The following is a 21,600-nucleotide window of genomic DNA, read 5'->3' as shown; positions in this document are numbered from 1 at the left end:
CATTACAGGGAATGTTAAAAAATAAATTACTTGGAATAAAATCAGTCAAGTGTTTAATGTTCGTGCCGAAGGGAACGAGTTAAGTTGCTATCATGTTATGATTACGATCTCGATCGGTTAAACTTGAATAGTGGACTCAATCACGCAAGATCTTGCATTAGGAAGAAAAAAAAAATAAAAATTTTTGGTTAGGGGTTGATGAAAATTCTCTTAATTAAAGAAGGCGCTAAACCTTATTCAAACTAACACATAATTGCAGATCAAAATTCGAGAATCCGCAAATAAAGATTTTTTGATAATCTTGAAACTAACTGTGATTCGTGAGTGTGACCATCCGGTGATCGGAACGCGGTGTTGCCATTAATTTGTAAAAAAAAAGTTCTCGAATAAACGGTGCATCTGTATTTTTTTTACCAATTTTTGAAAGCGGCAGGATTTTTTTGATATTCTCAAAAATGAATTTTGACTGATTACGGTTACTTATTCGCCAATAATACACTGAATTTAATACACGAACATCAGAAATCACGGTTTCCGTGCTGTTTACATAAAAATACACGGGTGTACGAAGAAAATTTCTCAAATTCTTCGAAAGTGTTGAACGTTTAATGTTGAAATTACGATCTATAAGACCAGGGAGGAGGGCCTCCAAAAATTCAGACCAGCAGATTGGATATGAAACTGGAAGTCATACCACAGTAGAAATTTCAAATAAAAAATCACAGTTTTTACTTTTGTTTCCCCTATTTATCTCTATAATGTGCGTAGAAAGTTGTAAGAAACTTTAACCGAACATTAAGAATTCCTTGAAATGCAATGACTGCTGCAGTATTTTCTTTTTCCATACGTGATCCGTAAAGTTGTCCGTGCGAGTGTTCGATCCAAGAAATATAACGTAAAGAGGTGAATTTTAGCACGTGTTATACCGATAACCATGCACACATACAAAGAGGTGCGAGGTTTGACGATTAACGATTTACGGCCGTAGTTAACAGATCCCGGCATCCATGCGGACCATCCGCGTCCAGTTATTCGAGTTATTTCAATCGTGCAGAAGCTCGTCAATAACGAATATCGCCGGCTAATATGCCGGCGGAAAGCCCATTGGGAGGGTATTTTATTTCTACCGCAGGTAGAGCTGAAAATCGTTAGCACACGGATGACAGATTTTCAGCAGAAACGCGTGAATCGTTAGAATGACTTAATACGTCGTTTGTCGAATTGCAGGCATACGCGGTTCCGCCTGCGTCATCGGACTGCGTTTCTACGTCGAGTCGGTTACTCGCGTCCATTATCACTGACAACTTTGTCATTCGTCCGGAATTTATTCGTGTCATGAATGACGGACGCTTTATTACGACCGTGCGTGAACCTCGGGGCGCGTAGCGTGATCCATGCATTGCAGATAGTGCCGGATAAATAATCGAACACCATATTTGTCACGCGTGAATACCGCGTGGTTCGGGTTTCGTGCAGAATTTGATCCATGGCGCCACGGTTATCGGTCTTTATCAGTCTCTCGAAGCGCTTCGAGGAGCTTTCGCAGCGTTTTATTATGCGGGGCAGGACAAAAACAGATCTTTGAAATGATATGTTTGCAAAATTCTCTTGAATACAGGTTAGCGAGTGAGTGAGAGAAATGGATGCGAGATTGAAACCGGATCATAACCTAAACGAAATTACGTAGAGATCAACATTTTTTAAAGGGACGATGTTTAAGTTGTACTGCGATGCGTAAGTTCCACAAGTTTGATTTTTCCGAGACATCGAGCATGAGTTCGTACAAAAGCTTCGTCAATAAACGTGTTTTGACTAACTGGAGAGGTGAAGAAACGATTCGCAGAGATTTCGCAACTGAGAAAACGGCCGGGGTTGAAACTCCGAATTTGCAAACTTTCGAAAGCGCACAAATTTCCAAGTTTTTGATGGTGAAACTTCGAGTAAAGAAATAAAACTTTGGCGAAACATCAAAGTTTCGAATGGTCCGAACCACGACGCTCAAAGTTCCGAATGTGCAAAGTTTCAAAAGGGCAAAATTCTGAAAGGGCGTAGCTCCGACAAGTTGAAGTTCCGAATGTGTGAAAGTGAGAAAATTAGAAAATCTGAAACATCAAAATTCCGAATAATCGGAGATTTTCAGTTATGTGAATTTCTGTCTTCGTAAAATTTCATCACTTTGATCTTTCTTTGTGTGAGTTTTCAATATTTTTACGTCCGTAATCCTGGTGATTTTGATTTTCGGTTTTTCTGATTTTATACATTCACTCGTTAAGTAAATTAGGCTGTATGAGTGTATATTAATTTTTGGAAACATTGTTTTTGGTATTTCGCTCTATCGAAACTTCACTTTCCGGAACTTTGCTCTATCGTAGCTTGAATTTCCGGAATCTTGCATTTCGGAACTTTGAGCCGTCGAGTTTCTGACCCTTCGAAACTTTAATGTTTTCTCAAAGTTCGATTTCTTTACTTCAAGTTTCTCCACCGAATAATAGCGAATTAGGTGCTTTCGGAACTTTTCAAATTCGAAACTTGAACCCCGCCCCTGAGCAAGATATTCTTAACAATTAATTGAAATTGATCGAACAATTTGCTTTCACTCTTACAAAGTCTGACAGCTACGCAATTTAAAGGTGTATTATCTTTTAACGTAGTACGTGATCGCTTGTTTGATCAGACAATATTTTCAACTTCAAGCAGCACTGTGTCAAGGTTCGAAGACATGTTTGCTATTGCAGAATGAGAACGAGGATGGAACAGCGATAAATTACAACGAAAGACGCGGTTTATTCCCTTCGTACAAATAACGAGAAATAGTTTCAGCAGTTCTAAAGGCTTTAAGGAGGCACGTGCCATGTTGAATATCGTCGAAGGTGAGTTGCAGGAGAAGTATCATAGCAGTAGCGGCAGTTACGTTGTAGGAGCACTAAAACCGGGTATATAGTGCAGAAGTTATTGCAGCGTTGTAGTAACAGGGTGAGGCAACGGATGGAAAAGTTTCCGCGAGTGTTCACGAGAGCATGGAGTAAAGAATTTCCGTTATGAAATTTAACGATCCTCATCAGTTGCGCAACTGGTGGAAGATAACAGTCAACTTTAGAGTTTGAAATTTTATTCCGTAGGCGTTTCTTCGCATCAACTTACGATCCCGGAGCGTGGCATTGACACGTGTTTAGTAAAACTTGGGTGGAAACGTCACCAGGAAGGCGAATCTCACTTCCAGAGGAAAATTAAGTCTCCCCCGTTATCCGTCCCTCGATCTTCGCCTCTCTAAGCGGGCACATATTCTTTCCCCAATTCTCCTCGAATCGGAGATGTAGGCGGGAATCCGACATGTAAAACGGATCTTATCTCGACGCGGTAGCCCCGAAACCTCTCGGTTTGGTCCGCGAGGCATTAGTCCTGCAGGAGCTGGCTCAGCCGCCGGCTTTTATGACCTGGCTCGAAGAAAAAGAAACCCTGTACCCTTTCGGAGTTCAATTAATGGAGGCAATTCTGGGTTATCCAACCTTCGATTCCGGTTCGCCGGGCGATTGCCCTTTTGCTAAAAATCACCCCGGAATGGAACTGAACGTAACTAGACCGTGTAATCGACTCTGGCTCGCTCGGTGTTTCCGTCTTTGGTGTGTAAGTTTCAGAAAGTTAAAAACAAAAAACAAAACAACAAAAAAAAAAGACACACATCACTGCAGTTCTTTGATCCGTTTGATCGCCGGATCGCTTAATTTCCGAGTCACTCGAGCAGACTCACAACCGTGCAGCAGATTTTGAACGATTGGCTTACTTGTTTTTTTATTCCTTTCTGGAGTTTCCTTGAAGGATAGTTTTTCCGGATGACTGATATCGTTGCAGGGAAAGCATTTTATGGTCATTCTTGACTGTCTTCAGGTGGCTAGGTGAAAATCGTGGAATTGCTTTGCCTCTAGGAAACAGATTTTCACTACGCTGTTCGAGCTTTTTCCGTATGACTAGTCATCGTGTCTTCTTGGACTTTGGAAACTGTTATAACTGACGCGTTTGTTTTACGCGCGTGACTTTGTCGGGTGGGGGGGATTTCTTACCGGAATCAAGGCGACATCTCCGCACACGTGAGTGTAATCTCTAACCCCCTTAAACTAATTTCACTGCATGCACGTACCAGAATGATTACGTTCAAAGCGAGGAGAGCCTCAATGCGATGCTTACGGCATTCTGCGACGCCCTCGGCACCAGTGCCATGAACGTTGTCTGCTACGCTCTTGGTGCTCCACAGAAAACTCGATTTTGCCAACATCAAAGGTGTTTTCCTCGGTCAAAGTGACTGCAAGATTGGGACACGGTTACACTCTGAATCTCAGACTCCTTATTCCTATCTTGGATCTACCCGGTTCTCTCCTATACTGCGAAAATAGGTCGGTCCACATGTTCTAAAAACTGTTTATTTAGCTTTCCTGACAATATACGCCTAACCTGGTCTTCTTCGCAGCTTTTATTATTCATGCATGAATGTCCGCTGTTATGTACTGAAACACGATTCAGCGCATCTATAGATTACAGTTCAACGCGCTCTTCTCTTGCATATTTAACAGCTTTTGTAGCGCGACGCTCGAAACATAATCGAAAACAACTTCTTGGCTCGAAATGCTATCGGCACACAAAATACAGCGCGTCGTTTCCTCATCGGGTTCAGCCCCGAGTCAGACGGCTTTTGGGTTCTCTTCTTGAACGAAACTTTGGTCGAGGTGCTTCGGTTGGAATCAAGATTTTCATCTCCAGTGAGTTGGTTTCCAGTAGTCATTAAGCGCAGCAGAAATTGCCAAGCTGAGGTGTACGAGAATAGTGCTTTTCTGAGATAACGTGAACCCGGATATCATCTCCTTTGCTTTGATCAAAACATTCGGCATTTAGATGGGATATTGCTTCTTGCTGCGTATATTATGGCCTACGATCCAAGGCAACGACGGGTCGAGACGATTACTTGCCCTTCAATACTCACACATCCTTTCTTACATTCTTATTACGACCATTGGTACGAGTGAATTTTTTACTCGCATTGCCAAAACCGCGAATTGATTTTTATGTCACGTACGAAGTTGGGCTGCTACACTTGGTAGCTAATTTAGTACGTTTTCAGGTTTCGTACGAGCATCGTACCGCGGTACGAAAGACGGGCGGTAATCTTGTGAATCCATCGCATTTCATTGTATACCCGAAAAGAGAGGTAAAGAATAACGGCGAGGGCTCTGAAGTGAAGAAGTCACTGCAGGGGTGGAAGTTGTATTTTTTTGGCTCTGGAACTACTTCGAAAGAGGTGGAGAAGCGACTGACCGGTGAACCAAGCCCAAAAGCTACGTTGGAATAATATTGAAAATGACGGACTTCCGTAACTCGATCTATCCGCGTTTTGCGCACGTACGCAATTTTTCTAGCTGTTTATTTTTCACAGGTTTGACCTTTCCAAGCTCCGCATATGGACAAAATATAACCTGTTATACTCGTTGATCATTGATGAATCTTCTTTTTTTTTTTTACTTACAGTATGGTAATAAAAAAACGAAACACAAAATTCTTTCTAAATCATTTAGTTAAATGGAGATAAGATAAGAATTGGTGAAAGGTAATTCATTGCCACATGTATAATAGTCGAGTTTTTTTTTACTCAGTATCAGATTGAACCTAATTATATCAAGAAAATTGGTTACTTTTTCTCAATTAACACCTGCCCATTTTAATCTCCTTCATCTAAGTCAAATAAAATTTTTATCATCGATTGGAAACGTTCATTTCATGAGACGAGACAGAATTTTGTATTGATTGTAACGAATTAATTTACCTGAACATCGTTTCACTGAGTAGAAAAAAAAAAAAAAAAAAAATTGCATTCACGGGAGTTTGATATTATAAACATATCGAACTGAATATTCGGTCCGTCATTTTCACCACCGATTCTTCCAAGTGTGCTTGAGATGTTTCCGAAGTATATTTCAATTTTTGTATTCGACGCTTCGAAAGAAAGACAGAGCGAAAAAGTAAGCGGATTACGAACAATTGCGTAAGCTGGTGTGTTATATTTTGCCTTTGATGCCGTTCACGTGCGACGCGTGACGCTTTTGCCAGTGATGGGGCCGACCCAACCCTGCGCCACGGTATAAGTGTATCTTTAATTTTACGATCCGACGAACCTTGCCAAGTGCTTAGTCATTGGTGCCATTACACCCGCGAATGCAGTAATGCGCTTAGTAGTCGGCGTTACTAATAACTACGCCGTTACCGTTACTATTTGCCTTGCTGGTTCGGATAATTTTGGCCAAGATTCCCGAGGCTTCTGCTGTCACACATCGCCTTTTTCGGCGAGTACACGTATAATCGTTGTCAACATTTTTACACCGATGGAATGTTCAGTTGGGTATTCAAAAACAAGACGCCGTTAACATGGCAGGTAAACGAACGATCGTATTCCTCATTCGGACATTTCACGACATGATTTCTTCGAAGCAATCGATTTTGAATGTGTTCATTTTATCTGGGACATTTTTCAATACTTTTTTTAAATACACGAATATAATATATTGCAATTTAGATTGGAATACTTGCTCACATTACTGTGTCATAATCTCTTCGTTTGACTATAAGTACTTCAATTGAATTCAGCAATCATCTAGGTTCTAAGAAAAAGTACAAAATTTTGTCTTAAAGGTGGTCGAAAGTGCAATTTAGGTAATACGTCAAGTCTACTGCATGTAGTCTAAAATCAATTCGTAGTGACTTTAACTGTTTCCTAAATATTTTGAAAATAGGCTGAAAATACGAAGTCAAAAATTGACATGGTTCCCATGCAAGGATAACGAAGTAAAAGAACAGATCATTAGGTATCAACCTAAAACGAAAAAGTGAAAGAACGATGCAAGGTCTGCAACGATTGGAATACTTTTTAGTGCCTAGGTGAAATGCTTGAAAGTAATAATTTTAAGCTCAGTATATTTCTGACAATCAGCAGAAAATAAGCTTTCGGTGATATTATAAAGAAGAACGAGAAACGACGATATCCAAAGAAAGTGTGAATTCGGTTGGAAAATGTTGTAGAGGGAGATCTTGAGGCGTTGGTTAAATGGTTTTTGTTTTTTATAAATTTCTTGTGACGAAAAGAAAAGGAAATGAAAAAGGCACAACTCACCGCTTGTGCTGAATTCTGAGACCATGTCCGGGGTGAAGAGGCATACCGTCTTTGAGCCAGTGCACCCTTGGGGGTGGTGACCCTCTCGTCCGGCAGACAAGCTTCACTTTTTCCTGTAACCTCGCAACTGCGTCTCGAAGCTCAGACAATGTTACTTCCCTCACTGCAACAACAAGAAACAATGCATGTAAAATATGCTGCTGTCTGTTAGAGAAGTGAATTCACAATAATAAAAGACTTCTCGAGTGACTTTATTGCAGAATCGGCTCACCTTGGTGATCTTCGCTTATCGGATACTAGAATGCTATTTTGAACTCGGCGATGAGTTTGGAAATTAGAGTTCTTAGAACGTTTCATGTAACATGAAAATTACGATGGTATTTACAGTTACTTGGTTGACTTGGTTTTACATATAAAAGCTTTGTAACGTTTAAAACCGGCTTGCCGAGACTCGAACTTTGGAAATCTTCGAAAAGGTTTGGTTGGCCATTTCAAAGTCGACGATAATTCATATTTTATATAAGATTTCAACCTTGTTGTATTTGTCAGGACATGAATTGATTGTATTGGGAATGATGATTTCCAACAGTTTGTATATAATTTTGTAATTTGCGATCGTTTTATCCTTCACGTCGAAGCAATAAGAACGAAAACTTTGTTTTCTATCCATGTTCCCGATTCGTCACCTTGTCCATTATTGGGTTTCGATTCTCGTCGCACGATGCAATTGTGTCAAAGAAACGTTCAACGCACAAGACTCAAAAAAAGTTCGTGACAGGGAAAGCTCAAAAAGGAATCACACCTTCCATTTCACATCGATCTTGAATAGCCTACGGTTAATTGACTAGGACAGTATTCGCATTGGGGTTGCATTTGATTCAGACGAGACATCAAGTCAATAAATTGAGCTCATTAAAACTTCTCAATTGAATCTGGTTTTGATGTGTGTTATAAAGTCGTGTTCCGTCAATCCCAGGTTTTAGAAAGACTATTCGGATGGTAGACTGTTTATAGCATACATCGTAACGAACAAGAAGGCGAAGTTTAATTCGAAGCGAAGTACGCCGAGTCGGCTGGTGGAACTGAGGAAAGGATTTTAGCAACCGGCATCTGTTTCTCTGTCTGTTTCTCATTAGCGGAAATAATTAGTCATAACTCACCGCGTATATAATGTAAATTCTCTAGCTGCCCGGCCGTCTGAGAAAACATACGGGGTTGCAGGGTGGAGTCGGTTGGGTGAGTCAGGCAAATGCGCCAAGCACGATTAACGTGCAGGACGTTGAACATCCGTATTATACCTCGGTTTTTGAGACCGCTGAATTGTGGTTTCACAATTTCCGAAAAATCCGATAAGGAGACGCGATTGGAGAAAAAACGTTTCTCTCTCTCTCTCTCTCTATTTCTTTCTCAAAATCGGATTACCCGCTTTTTCGACCATAAAAAACCACATAGCTCAGAAAATCTCCAAGGATTGCTACAAGCGGATCTTCTCTATCTCCTTTTCTCATCATCTCTCTGTCTGTCTGGTCCGTATGTTTGCTTGTAACTCCGAAACTACCGAACCGATTTTGATCCTTTTTTCTGTGAATAGTTACAATGTCTGGCCATTTTTTTTGGGCTATATTTCGTAATAAACAAATCAACAGTTTCAGAGATACAACGATATTTGTCAGCCAAATCGGAACGGAATCATACATTTACGCGAACGCTGATTAAACTCTTACAGTTAGAGGTTAGGTTAGGTTATGTTAGACCACGTTAGGTATGATTAATTTTCATTCAAGTGTTCTTAACCGTAAGAATTTCAAGCTTGTTTCATCCGAATAGAGTTTTCATTTTATTAGATCGAATTTCGATGCAAGCGAAGCCGCAACGGGATGCTAGTATGTAGGTTACAGATATGAATTCAACTTCATACCGCGCATGCGCCGCAGGACTAACGGGCGTCCTTTACTTCCAATACACTTAGAAATAGGATACAAGATCGATAGGGGATAGGTATAAAGTTGGAGAAAAAGTAGCCTGCGTAGTGATTTTATCATCGCGTGTAGCGATTCGACAGGCGATAGGGAGAAGCTATTTTTAAGAGAACGTCATGGCCGCGTTCCGGTTCATCAACTCACGCTTCGACCTCTCACTCGAAACGATGAACAGTGACATGAGACCCGTCACCGATCCATGAATTCTCGATTATATACACACGCCGAGCGTACTCGGCGCGTGTGAATTTTCATGCAAGCGGGTGAGGAAAGCTACGTGTTTACGTACATGAGAAGAAATATGATCAAATGGCACGCGCCAGGTGATACCGGCAACTATATATATACCTGCGTGTGACGAGTATTTGTGATACATTCGAGCACTCGACGTACCCGTCGCGACTGCTCGATCGGCTTTCTTTACGACATCGAAGAAGAAACGTGACAAGAAGGAATATCCCTTCGTCAAAATTTTATTTACCGGTGAGTCGATCGTGTATAACGGTTCACCCCGGTGAAATTAAATATACACGTGCATACAATGCTTCGGAGCTTGCCGCAGCTCGATCTATTGTAAAAAATTTTCTTATAATTCGCTAGCCCGGAGCTTGCGCCATTGTTTGCGAAACGACAAAGCGCCTCGTACCACCTACCCGGCTAGTAAAGTGTGCTGTAGAAAAATCATAATGGAACCACGGGGAATCATTAAAATCTACAAAGACCGCGAAAAGCAGCGTAAACCGAGTCGGGCTAGACTACAATTAATAAAACAAAGATCCATGCCTCCGAGGCGAGAGCTGTACAAAAGCCTGCCATGGAAAATTGTCACAGGTTGTAAATAAACTTTACACGTACGAACGTCACGCTTGGTATCTCGTTTCAGAAAAATGAGCTCAGGAGTGTGAAACACCCTCGCGATATGGCTCCGTGAATCTGAAACGATTCAAAACTTGTAATGATGTCATCGTCATTTTATGGCAGCTGAAACGATTCCAACAAACTTAAGATCATGATTTATACGATCACAAATCAAATGTCACCGTGGCTTCCATGATTTGGAGTACACTGAGAGAAATTTTTAGGTCCGGTTACAGCTCTGTCCTCAACTACTTTCACTTTTTACCACAATCGAAAAATATAGTTCTAGGTAGAAAATGAAAATTAGTTTCTTAGCTGTTACCGGAAAGTCCAGTATCCGTTACTATTCTTTCTCATTACGATCACTGTACTATATTTTCTTGTAACTGTTGCGAAAATTTAATGCTTGTGCAACAATAAATTGATGTTAAAGCCTTACTCAACTAAAAAATTAGAGTAAACCTCACAAACTGATTTTGCGTTGCAATTACCAAAAAAAGGATCGACAATTGGGCAAAATGGTTACGCATACCTCGTTTTTCGTAATTCCAACAATATACGAACAGTTTTTTTTAACGATACACGTTTTACTGAATTTTTCTAGTTACTGTAACAAATGAAATTTTTTCTCAGTGTGTGAATGATTTTCCTAGACTTCGGAGTCCCTCGAGAAAGCCTTCTCCGAGGTTTGGACTTGACTCAAAGCATGTTGGACGTAAAAATTTTTGTCCTAATTTCTAACGAGCGTTTCTATTAAGTGAAAAGGCAATTTTTTCAATATTTCAGCTTAGGATTCGTTGCATCAATGCAAGTGAAACTCTTTCACGAAATTTGGTTCACGGCGTCATCGGCGTCGCATTATGCCAAGCTTCAATTCGGAACGGCGGAATGGAAAAAAGAGAGGATATACTGCCTCGGGTGGGATTTTGACCCAAAGGTAACGGAAAACAGCGAAGTTGTTACACGAAATTGCATGTTTTGTGCGGGAAGGAGGTCGTTGTGTGGGTCGGCGCAAAAAGCATCTTGAGTCCCACGAGCGTCCCGACGGCTTCGCGAAAGTCTACCATTGAAAGCGTCCTGGAAGTTTATTGTTGGCTATATTGCTCTCAGCGACTGACGTACCGAAACCGACTCCCACAACATCATCCAGTCGGAAGCGAGAGGATTTGTTAGGATTTTAGGTTGTATTAAATCTTGTTATGGTCCTCGCGCATGCGGGACATTCTCTGCCTGTAAGTATAGGACGTCCGTCCCTTATACGCAGTCCGAAGAAATCCGATAAAATGTCACGATTTCAGTGTACACAGAAATATCTATTTCCAACATCAGAAACACTTCGTATAATATGATTTGTTGAACGATAAGTGACAAGACATTTATCAAAATCTGCATTACTTATCATTGCAAAAACTAATCGTTCAATTTGTCCTAATTTTACAATGACTTTTAATTTGTTAAATTAATTGAACTGTCGTTCGGTGAAACAAAAAATAAATAAATAAACTGTATATAACGCTGGAAAATTTGAAAACAAAACTTTGAAAAACATCTACCCAAAATTGTAGTCAAATCGTAAATCACGAGGTCGGAAAGTGTCATCAAGTGTCATTTTCACAGAACTACCTATATAAGTATAATATAATACCCCAAAACAACGTTCGTAAAGGCAAGGTGGAAGGTGTCAGTTTACTTTCGCTGTTTTGATTACTCAAGAAGGCAATTTCTAGTATACTATACAAGTTTACGCGCAGATCACAAGTTTCCATTGAAAATTGTTTCTCGAGAGATATGCTAGGCACATATGTATTGTTACAAAGTGTGAAATCACTTGTCTTACCTCCCTTTCAACTGATCTAGTTATAGTCATAACAGATAAAAGACATGTAAGACTTCATATGTTATCGAATGAATAAGTTGCTGCGTCAACCGATTTTATTGTAACAACAGTCTTGTTTCGGACGTTAAAATGAAAACACTTACTTGCCATTAAATTATTTTCTCGATATTTAATTACCGCCTTTGATTGATTCGCTAATTAACCTCACGAACCCGTATTTATTTCGTCACGTTCGCCAAACGTTACAATGTATACATATATATATATATATATTTTCAAGAGTCAATTCTCCCGTTTATTACAACAAACCGATAAATTTCTAGAGGATAAAATATTCGAACTTATTTTGACGAGTTACGCGTATTGAGTTCATTTTTTGAAACAAAACAAATCAATGACTTCAAAGCGTTCGCTGTAAAGTTGACGCTTTACTCAAAGCATGAAATTTCATGCGGTTAATTTAGTGAAATTAGGTTAAAATGCTCGTATTCCTTCCGGCGATCGATTGTCACTTGTATCTTCCGTTCCGTGTTGAATAAACACAATGTGCGGTACTTGAAAATATTCGAACCACACACCGTTTCGTGAAATATCTGCCAACGCGAAAAACCATAAAACACAAGTCTCGAAATAATGTTTGAAATATCGCTGATACAGATCAACTCGAATTTGATTATAACACTATTTCAATAAAAAATTACAACAATTTTGACTTACCGAATCAAACTCTAGCTGCAATAAGTAATCCTTCCCCAACAAAATTTACAAATTCACGAATGTTTACACCTTGACATTCACTGATCGAGTGTTTCGTCCCGCATCAACCTCACTTCTAATCACAACTTCACCGATCTGATGAACAGATCGATGTGTACAAGGGACAAAGCTAACGTTATCCGACATTCTTCCCCCACCACGCCGAAAACACGTCATCTTAACGTTCCTCGCCACCAGACGAAACCTAGCGTCGTTCATCGTAGACTCTTGCAAGCTCGACCGTTGGAAGTGAATTTCACATCATCTCCGAACGGCCCGTTTTCGAAAAGCACAACAGCAACTCCCGTGAATTCGTCAGTGTTTACAAGCTCTGCCGTTCGATTCAATAAATAGCTACGTAATACCGGGATACATTCACCGTTCGGGAATAGTATACGAACACGAAATGTTTGGTTGTTAGGGATGCGCGGATAAGTTTATTTTCCGTACTGAGCCGCGTTGTACTCTGGAATACACGTATCCCTGTGTATTTATACCCGAATGTGGTCTGGTTGATCGCAAAGGGGGTTTTAATCGTGTTTCATGAGACTGAATACTGACGGGTAGCGCCTAATTGTTTACGTTAACTGTGTCCGACTGGTGCAGCATCCCGGAGTTGGAATTGGCAATTCGTCGAAACGCGAATTTCACCGGCCTCGCCGCACGGATGGTGATAATAGGATTTCCGAGAGACCGGTAAAGTTCGTATACACCGGCCTATATCCTCTCTTCTTGTATCCTAGGCAAGTATGGATCCCATCTATTCGTACGAACTTCGCAAATACAAGTGAAATAATGATATTTTGGGTCGTCGGGGTCGGGGGTCGAGGGGGGGAAGGGACTCGGTGAAGTTGTCCCAGAAATTTTATGGGACAAAAGAGATTTAGATCGAAAAGTTACGCATCACGGTATTTCACCGTTTGTTCTGCGTTGTTATTACTCTTATTGTTATTATAATAACCGATTTTTTCGATTTTCCTGCTTTTGTTTCACTTCGTTCCGTGATACTAATTCCTCCCGGTACGTGTAATTACATGTATTGCGAATATACCGTACAAAACTAGGTAGAATAATTCGCTCGTGTTTACTGCGACGAATCGCATCGCAGCTAAAAATTTCCGCGTATTATGGCGTAGCATAAATATCGTATGTATTTTTATTTTTCATTCCTCCCTACTTTCCGCCCGCCTTTGTACCTCCTCCGTTCATTTATACGACCAGGGGGATGAAAGAGTAATTATGTTAATTGTCCGACGTTTTTCCACATCATATTTTTGTCTTATTTTAATCTTATTATATTATCGTCATTATCTTTTATCCAACTCTCCGTTAGTTTTCTTTTTTTTTTTTTGTTTCTTTTTTCTCAATTTTCATCTAATCCGGATAAGAGAGCGCGCAGTTTATTTTTCGACCCACCTCACCGGAAAAGTCTCTAGATTGATTTTTCATTTTATTATTCACCGATGTAGTGTTACATATGAGGCATTCCACGTCAAGTGGGCTGCTTCAAGACGTCCGTACTTTCGAGTTTCTTTAACCTTTATAGTTTTCTTGTAAGAATGTCAGGGTATGCCTGAAGCAATTGAAAAAAACTGGGTCACAGTTTCGAAGTTCTCAAGAATAAATGTAAAAATATGTATCGAATTTTTTGATCAAGATGTAAGCAACGGATTTTTTCTGCTTTGTGAAATAACTTCTTTTTTTCACCAAAACGGCTTCCATAGCCATATGCAAAGGTGCATATATGTATGTAGTTACTTTTTTCAGCTTACGGTAGCCACCCTCACTTGACTTGACACAACGTATTTATAAAACTTTAACCAGCTTTGACAAACTGCAAAATGATTATATCTGACGCGAAACCGGGATAAAATTGGATATGCATTAAGCATTTTCTTCGACCTTAATATCACACGGGCAAAGCCGGATCGTACAAAATACACAGGGAATCTGAATTTTCTCAATTCACCAAAGCCAGCTGAGACAGATTTTGAGACCTCTGAAAGGTTTCTGTCAGGCGTATTTTTTGAGAAAAAATAGAGCTGTAACTGAAGACGATTAAGCTGCATTCAGCGGAACTCTAAGTTCTGAATTTAGAAAAAAAAAAAAAATTATTAAACAACAAATTTCAATCGAAAGAATTTGATCATTAGTTATTTTGGAACGAGTGCATTACAGTGTCAGTTTTTACAATATCAATTGGAACGAATTGTAGCTCAATTTGTTTACAAATGATTCTTCTAAAAAATATCTCCCACCCAAGCTACACAGTTAAGCTCAAGACTTGGAATTTGCAGTTTTCAATTTACTTTCAACGATGAAGGTAGATTATTCTCAAACAAAATTCAATTTGATTCACCCAAGTCTCACTTTCCAAACCATGCAAATGGCATTTTATTGATTCTCTTGCCGATCGAACCGTGAGATTCGCAACTAAAAAATCACGATTCATAATAGACGATGAGAATTGTAAGAATCAAGCAAAGCTGCCGAATGCAGTAGGAATAGAAGATGATCACGAATCACAGGATTGTGTAAATATACATATCGGAAATAATAACGAACCTTTGCGTGTTGGCAAAATAAAGCGTGAAAACAAAAGAATTACCTGACAACTGTACGTTTCGCAGTCTAATTTTTTTTCGTCTCTCCACTATTAAATTCGTCTTGTTTTTAAAACGTTTTTTTTTTTTTTTCTTTTTTCATTGCTTCGTATTCACTGCGAGGTTCCGCTTCGTTCCATTTCGTATCCGGTCCAAGTTGACGTCCCCAGGGTCACGCGATGTCAAAAGCATTTGTCAAGGGCTCGTCGGAGCGACGTGCCGCTAACGATTAAAGAGTCACACTATACTATAGATTATACTGTTTCGAATTCGGACAATATTTATATATTTTTTCTTCTGGAACAAAGTCTGAAGATTAGTTTATGCCGAACTAAAAATTCCTCTCGAAGTAGAGGATTATTACAAGATTTTTAATTCGAGTCTGACCAGCTTCGTTTTATATATATCTAAATAAAAACATATTAGTTTTTGTAGATGTTCGAAGGTCGGTTTCAATCCCCCATTTTCAATAAAGTGTAACTAAAAGTCCGGAAATTTTTAAATTCTGGTTTCTGATTGCTCCGACGTAAAAATGCTGTTATATTTTGAGAGGATAATTTCATCATAAAACATTAGACACGTATTGTATTGATGTACTGATTTGGCCAGTTAAGCGGTAAAAATCACCTCAAGATTCACGCCTAAGAATGAATTTCAGAGAATCGGACATCGTTCAATGTCAAAAGATGATAATATGCGCAGCGTTTTTACCCTCAAGGGTCGCATCCCTTATTTTTTGAGGGTAACTTTAGGGGTAGTTTCCACTCCTCAAACGGCCCACTTGGGACGTAAAAAATACGTTTCTCATATTCTTTGGTGTATTCCAACATGCCACGGAATGGAGAAAATGGGTGAGGAACGACTCGATTACCTAATTTCCTTAGCCAGAATTGTGTTAAAAGTAGTCTAGATCTACACAGTGTGAAGATTTTATGCGACAAAACGAATTGAAATCTTATTCCAATAGAAAAGCAAAACATGTGTTGTCCTGATTCGAAACACTCAACCATACAAACAATGCAAAAGCTGCTTATAATTTGTAAGTCTGTTATTTATCTTATCGAATAGATTTTCAATATAAATAAATCGTTCCGAGGAGGTCAAAACGTGACTAAAATTTCTTACGTATCAATAGACCTTAATTTCCAAGAAAACAACCCTGTCCCTACCTCTCGTATATAATAATTGCGTGTACGCGTGCAGGTTGTAAGTCTCCTCGGAAATGTGTGAGACGCATCGTAACCAGCTTTAATTAATCACGGGGAACTGAATCCACCTGGTAATTACTCGTGATTAGCGATTAGAACGACGTTGAAGGGCTGCTGGGGTGAAGATCATCCGCAAATTACCAATCCTGAGAAGGGTGGAGGGTGGAGGGTGCGTGTCACGCGAAGATGGCTGCGCGAAAGCGTTGTACGCATAACCCGCGGGAAACTTATCGATAGAAACTGTTACACCCATTAGCGTCCGTCTCCATGTAGTCTCTCCGTGTTACAGTCGCCTCCCCGATGATGTAAGGGGTTGATTCGTTCCGCGATCCACCCTCGAAGCGCCACAGCTGACAGATTCGCCCAGTAAATTCAACGGTAACATCGGCGCGACGCAAGGTGGGAATTCCTCTGCGGACCGATTTCGACCTAATTTTACACGCGTGTTCCCGGCGTCATCCACTCCTGGATATTCCCATCCTCTCTCCGCACCCCATGGATTTCAAAGCAAAACGTGTCGGGCATTTCTCTCACCCGATTAATCATTGTTACGCGTCAACTGGATTCGACGGAGATTTGTCCAGGGAAATGGAGTTGCTCAGAAATGGTGCTGTCGGGGGGAAAATGGTAATTATTTATTGTTGGTTGATTGTCGTTGACTCCCCGTTGCGTCGCAGCTTTCGACGACTGGAGCAGATTTTGTACTCGCAGTTTGAGGTGCGATTTTCGGTACTTAGCGTTTGGGCTCGTCGATTCCCTGGCATTCGAAAAAAGCCACCTCATGTCTTTCCCCAAAAGCTGTGTGCTTTTTGCTAAAAATTTGAGCATCGATCACGGACAAGCGAGATTTCGAACAAAGATCGCTTTTTTCATCGGTAATCTAAATCGTTTCTCGTTACACGTTCTTCGTACGAAAATGTATTGCGAAATTGACACTTTCACAAGGAACTAACTCAAGCTTTAATTGTTCTGACAAATTTATCTACGTAATAAATCAAGTATTTTTCCAACTGTATAAACACTTATTGTATAATTGATTCTTGGGCTGACTCAAAACATATTAGACATGTTTGAAATTAGGACTGAAAGTTTGTTTGTACGACCGTTTGGTCTGATTAGAGTAATTATGCGGGTCAACGAGACATCGTTTCATGGAAAAAAGAAGTAACCCTTGATTCGGATTCCTTTTTTGCATTAACTGATTTTGCGCAGCGTACAATTTCCATAAAAAAAATAAAAAAAAACATGAACAACGTTCGTCGACGATGGATTTATGAAATTAAAATGGAGAACTTAAGCTTGTGATTAATTTTCTTCGAATCACACGGGATTTAGGGGTTGAAAAAGTGTCGAAGTGTTGAAACAGGCGCGAAATCCACTCGCCGAGGTCCAACGGTGTGCTGATAATTGGGCGAAAGCCCCCATATGTATTCAACTGAACCAAGTCCCGGTCCGAGATTGACGTAACATGAATCAATATTTGTCTCGACGGTACACACGGAGGGTGGCACGCCCCGAGAATAGTATATATATATGTATATTTATTTATATATATATATATAATATGTATACACGTGTGCGTTTATTTACATATATACACGTATATTCACGTCTATACACGACGGACTGAAAAAGAGGATGGTGGTGGTGACGGTAGTGACGGAGAAAAAAAAAAGCACAGGGAGAATAATAATTATTTTTTAGTAAAAAGTAATTTTAATATCCGAGCCCTTACTTTTTTCTGCTTAGCGCGTTGACAAGAAGATTAATATCCTGAAAGGTTCCCTAATTAAGCTTTCAAAAAAAGTCGGCCAACTTTGTGAAATGCTAAAAACGAGGCTGGACGATGAGAATTAATAATTGAGTGTGTCTATTACGTTCCTATAGCCCTGCGCCCAGCGAATCGCGACCGATTAAAGTTTCAAGATACGAAATGTAGGTCTGAGAAAATCCGGGTCAAGTTGGCAAAACGCCTTCCCTGCGAAACATATTATATGCAAATCATGGGTTTAAAGAAGATGTTTTCGTTAATTCAACGACGCATTTTGCAACCGAGTGCAAGCAACATTTGTAACCAGTATTTTTTTTAAACTGAAATATTATGACTGATAAAAAATAAATAATAACTATATGAACGTGACTACTCTGAAATTTCTTCTTCCACTAAACTGCGAACCTTAAAATCTATTCACAACTATAAGAACATAGATGTACAAATAGCCAGGAACTTTTCAACTTGTTTCAACATAAATCACTGTCCTACAATTCAAGAGAGCTTTTCTACAAATAATATTATCTATTATGCAACAACAAACATAGTTAAGGCGACTTTGGAACAACATTGCGTTTAATTTATAAAGCTGTTCAATCCTTACGACGACGTTTAAACGTTTACTAAAGTCACCGACTGCAACTTTTCATCAACCCTCCTTTTCATAAGTAAATGCGTCAGCTATCGTAATATCTTCTACTTTTTGTACATACTTTTGTTGTAAGTGAAAATTTTTGGCGGTCGAGCTTTATAAGTAAATAAATAAATAAGTAACGCTATCCATTCTCGACTGCTTCGATCAATGATCGGTAATTTTTTTTTTTTTTTTTGTTTTTCCAAACTAATTCAAGCTTATCAACGCGTGTCGTTTTTTCTCAAACTTTTAACGGGGGACAAATGAAGCGAAATATCGTGACGGTCTTTGCGACGTCTCAATTTCCAAGGACCAGAGAGTGGCACACACGGTGTGGTGTGCATACACTTGCCCTATTTACCTTATATCGTAGGGGTGGATATACACGTGTACGTGTTTACACACGTGATTATATATACACACACACACACACACACACACACACGTGCGGTGGGTTATTGAGTAAAGTATACGTATATTGTACATAAGGATGCGTAACGCAGGCTTTGGGGAAAAGTTTATTACACGTGGCATAAGACGACTCGTCCTTGAAATATACACGGAAGTCGAGTGAGCTTTAAGGACTCTCCTCAATGTATAAGGGATTTAAGGCTTCCGTATATACGTATAAAGCTACAGTGTATATTTACCTGCATAAGCAGGGACCTGAGAGCTTGTGTGCGTTTGTGCGTCGCGTCCGGGCAGGTATAACGTCTATAAGTAGGCGTACGTTGCGGAGATAATAAAAGTTGAAGTGAAGCGAAAAGGCTGCTCTGTGCCTTGCTTCGTGTCTGCAGGTTCGCGAAGCTTTTCGGAGGATTCTCCGCTCGCTTTCTTCATTGCACGAACCTGAGAGATTTTCCTTCTGCAAAAGCTTCTCTTCCAGCCTCGTCCATTGCAGCTTCACGCGTCAAGCTCAAAATGGCAATGCAACGGCTCAAGGGCAGGGTGATTTTGAAAATTCGTTATTTTCAAATGCTTTTTAAAGCTCAACTCGTGACACGCGGTTCGATCAGTTCTGCGCTATTTGTTAACAACGATTAAAGACTCGTTTTGTAACGTCGATTTCGTAATCAAAAGGTGCGAATTTGTAAACCTGCAGGCTTTCGGATATAATTCAATCACGCTTTTGATGAATAGCTCACTTTAATTAGTTCACTTCAAGATTTTCCACACTTGAGTATACCGGTCGGAAAACCGGGTCCTTATCCACCCACTCGGAATTCTATTGTGAGGCAGCCCTGCCTCCAGCCTTTTAATCCGAGGAGCACGCTTTTGATGTACGAAAAAATGTTGTGTTGTTCTGTTCAAGGTAGTGCCACGAAGGATTGCTGTTCGGATCGACGATAACGACGTTCGAAGATAGCTGAAGATTTATTTTTATCTGTTTAATGCGCGTGTGGGACGGATTAATTTTGCGCATATAAACTCGATTCTGCTCTGCATCCCCTCGCCGCAAACACTAAGGACAAACCGTCAGGAATAAATGGCGTGAGAAGATTCTATCCACTTATTTACACTTTATTTACCTTAGTACGCGATTATCGATTGAAGAGAGGCATGATGATGAATCGCCCGCCTCACACTGAGAAAAATTTTTATTTCCGATTACCGCTCAGTATTTAACTATTTTCATTTTTTACCACAGTCGAAAAATATAATTCTAGGTACAAAATGAAAATTAGTTTCGTAGCTGTTACCAAAAAGTCTAGTATCCGTTACTATTACTGCTCATTACGATCACTGTTATTATATTTTCTTGTAAATGTTGCGAAAATTTAATGCTTATGCAACAATAAATTGATGTTAAGCTTTATTTAACTAAAAAAGTAGAGTAAACCTTACAAACTGATTTTGCGTTGCAATTACCAAAAAAAGGATCGACAATAACGCAAAATGGTTACGCGTACCTCGTTTTTCGTAATTCCAACAATATTCAAACACTTTTTTTAACGATATCTGTTTCACTCAATTTTTTTAGTTACTGTAACAAATGAAATTTTTCTCAGTACAGCTATCTTGAATATTCGCTTCCGGTAAACAATATTGCAGGGATATTAATATGCGCTGAATTTAAGTGGTGTTAATATCCTCACGAAAAAACAAACTCCCCATCCTTCTCTTGAATTTAATTCCATCTGTTCGACAAACTAGAAAACATAATACAAACAACTACGCTAATCGGCAAAACGATGCATTATTCATATTCTATAAAACATCTGATTGTATTTTGTTTTTTAGAGTTGTATTTTCAGCTTTCTCCTCTTTCAAATTTTGTCTTTGTGATTGATGCAATAATTCGCGACAGACAAATCTTAGTTGTCCAACACTGCCATGGACGTTAATAAAGACTAATAACAATGAAAAAAAAAAAAAAATAATAATAATAATAATAATAACCTGTGCGACGTCAAATCTCTAATATTTTTGTAACGATTTTTTTCTTCATGTCTGGATGAAAAATAGGTCGTAAAATGAATTTATTACAGTTTTTTTTACTTTTACCCCATTTTTTGCCCACCCTCCTTAAACTCCTCGAACAATATATATTTCTCACTCTTGCTCAAATAATTGGATAAATATATAACTCACAAGCTCACGTTTTCGTTCAAACAGCGCTTACGAAAATGTCAATGCATTTTCGACACGCGTTAACTGAATATTATCAGCAATCGCATTTCTCGAATGGATTTTTCGAAAAGTCTGGACCAGTCTGTCTGACTGTTCCCTTTCCCGTTTTTAACGCTGCCACACCCCCGCTCTTCTCATCCCTCCGAGCAAACATTAAGACGAACAAATCTGCG

The 21,600-nt window shown here is 39.5% G+C and overlaps 1 protein-coding gene across 2 annotated transcripts in view; it reads right to left on the bottom strand.

Annotated features, from left to right (window-relative positions):
- The window catches only part of LOC124301057 (protein vein), a 263,351-nt gene that overhangs the window by 125,260 nt on the left and 116,491 nt on the right, over positions 1-21,600 (bottom strand). For both annotated transcript variants that reach the window (XM_046755743.1, XM_046755735.1), the window contains exon 2: positions 7,151-7,313. In XM_046755743.1, the coding sequence (XP_046611699.1) occupies positions 7,151-7,313 (163 nt within the window). The remainder of the gene's footprint in view (positions 1-7,150; positions 7,314-21,600) is intronic.

The sequence above is a fragment of the Neodiprion virginianus genome, chromosome 1 (assembly GCF_021901495.1).
Source record: "Neodiprion virginianus isolate iyNeoVirg1 chromosome 1, iyNeoVirg1.1, whole genome shotgun sequence".
NCBI classification, from domain to species: domain Eukaryota; kingdom Metazoa; phylum Arthropoda; class Insecta; order Hymenoptera; family Diprionidae; genus Neodiprion; species Neodiprion virginianus.
This window is presented reverse-complemented; position numbering and strand designations above follow the sequence as displayed.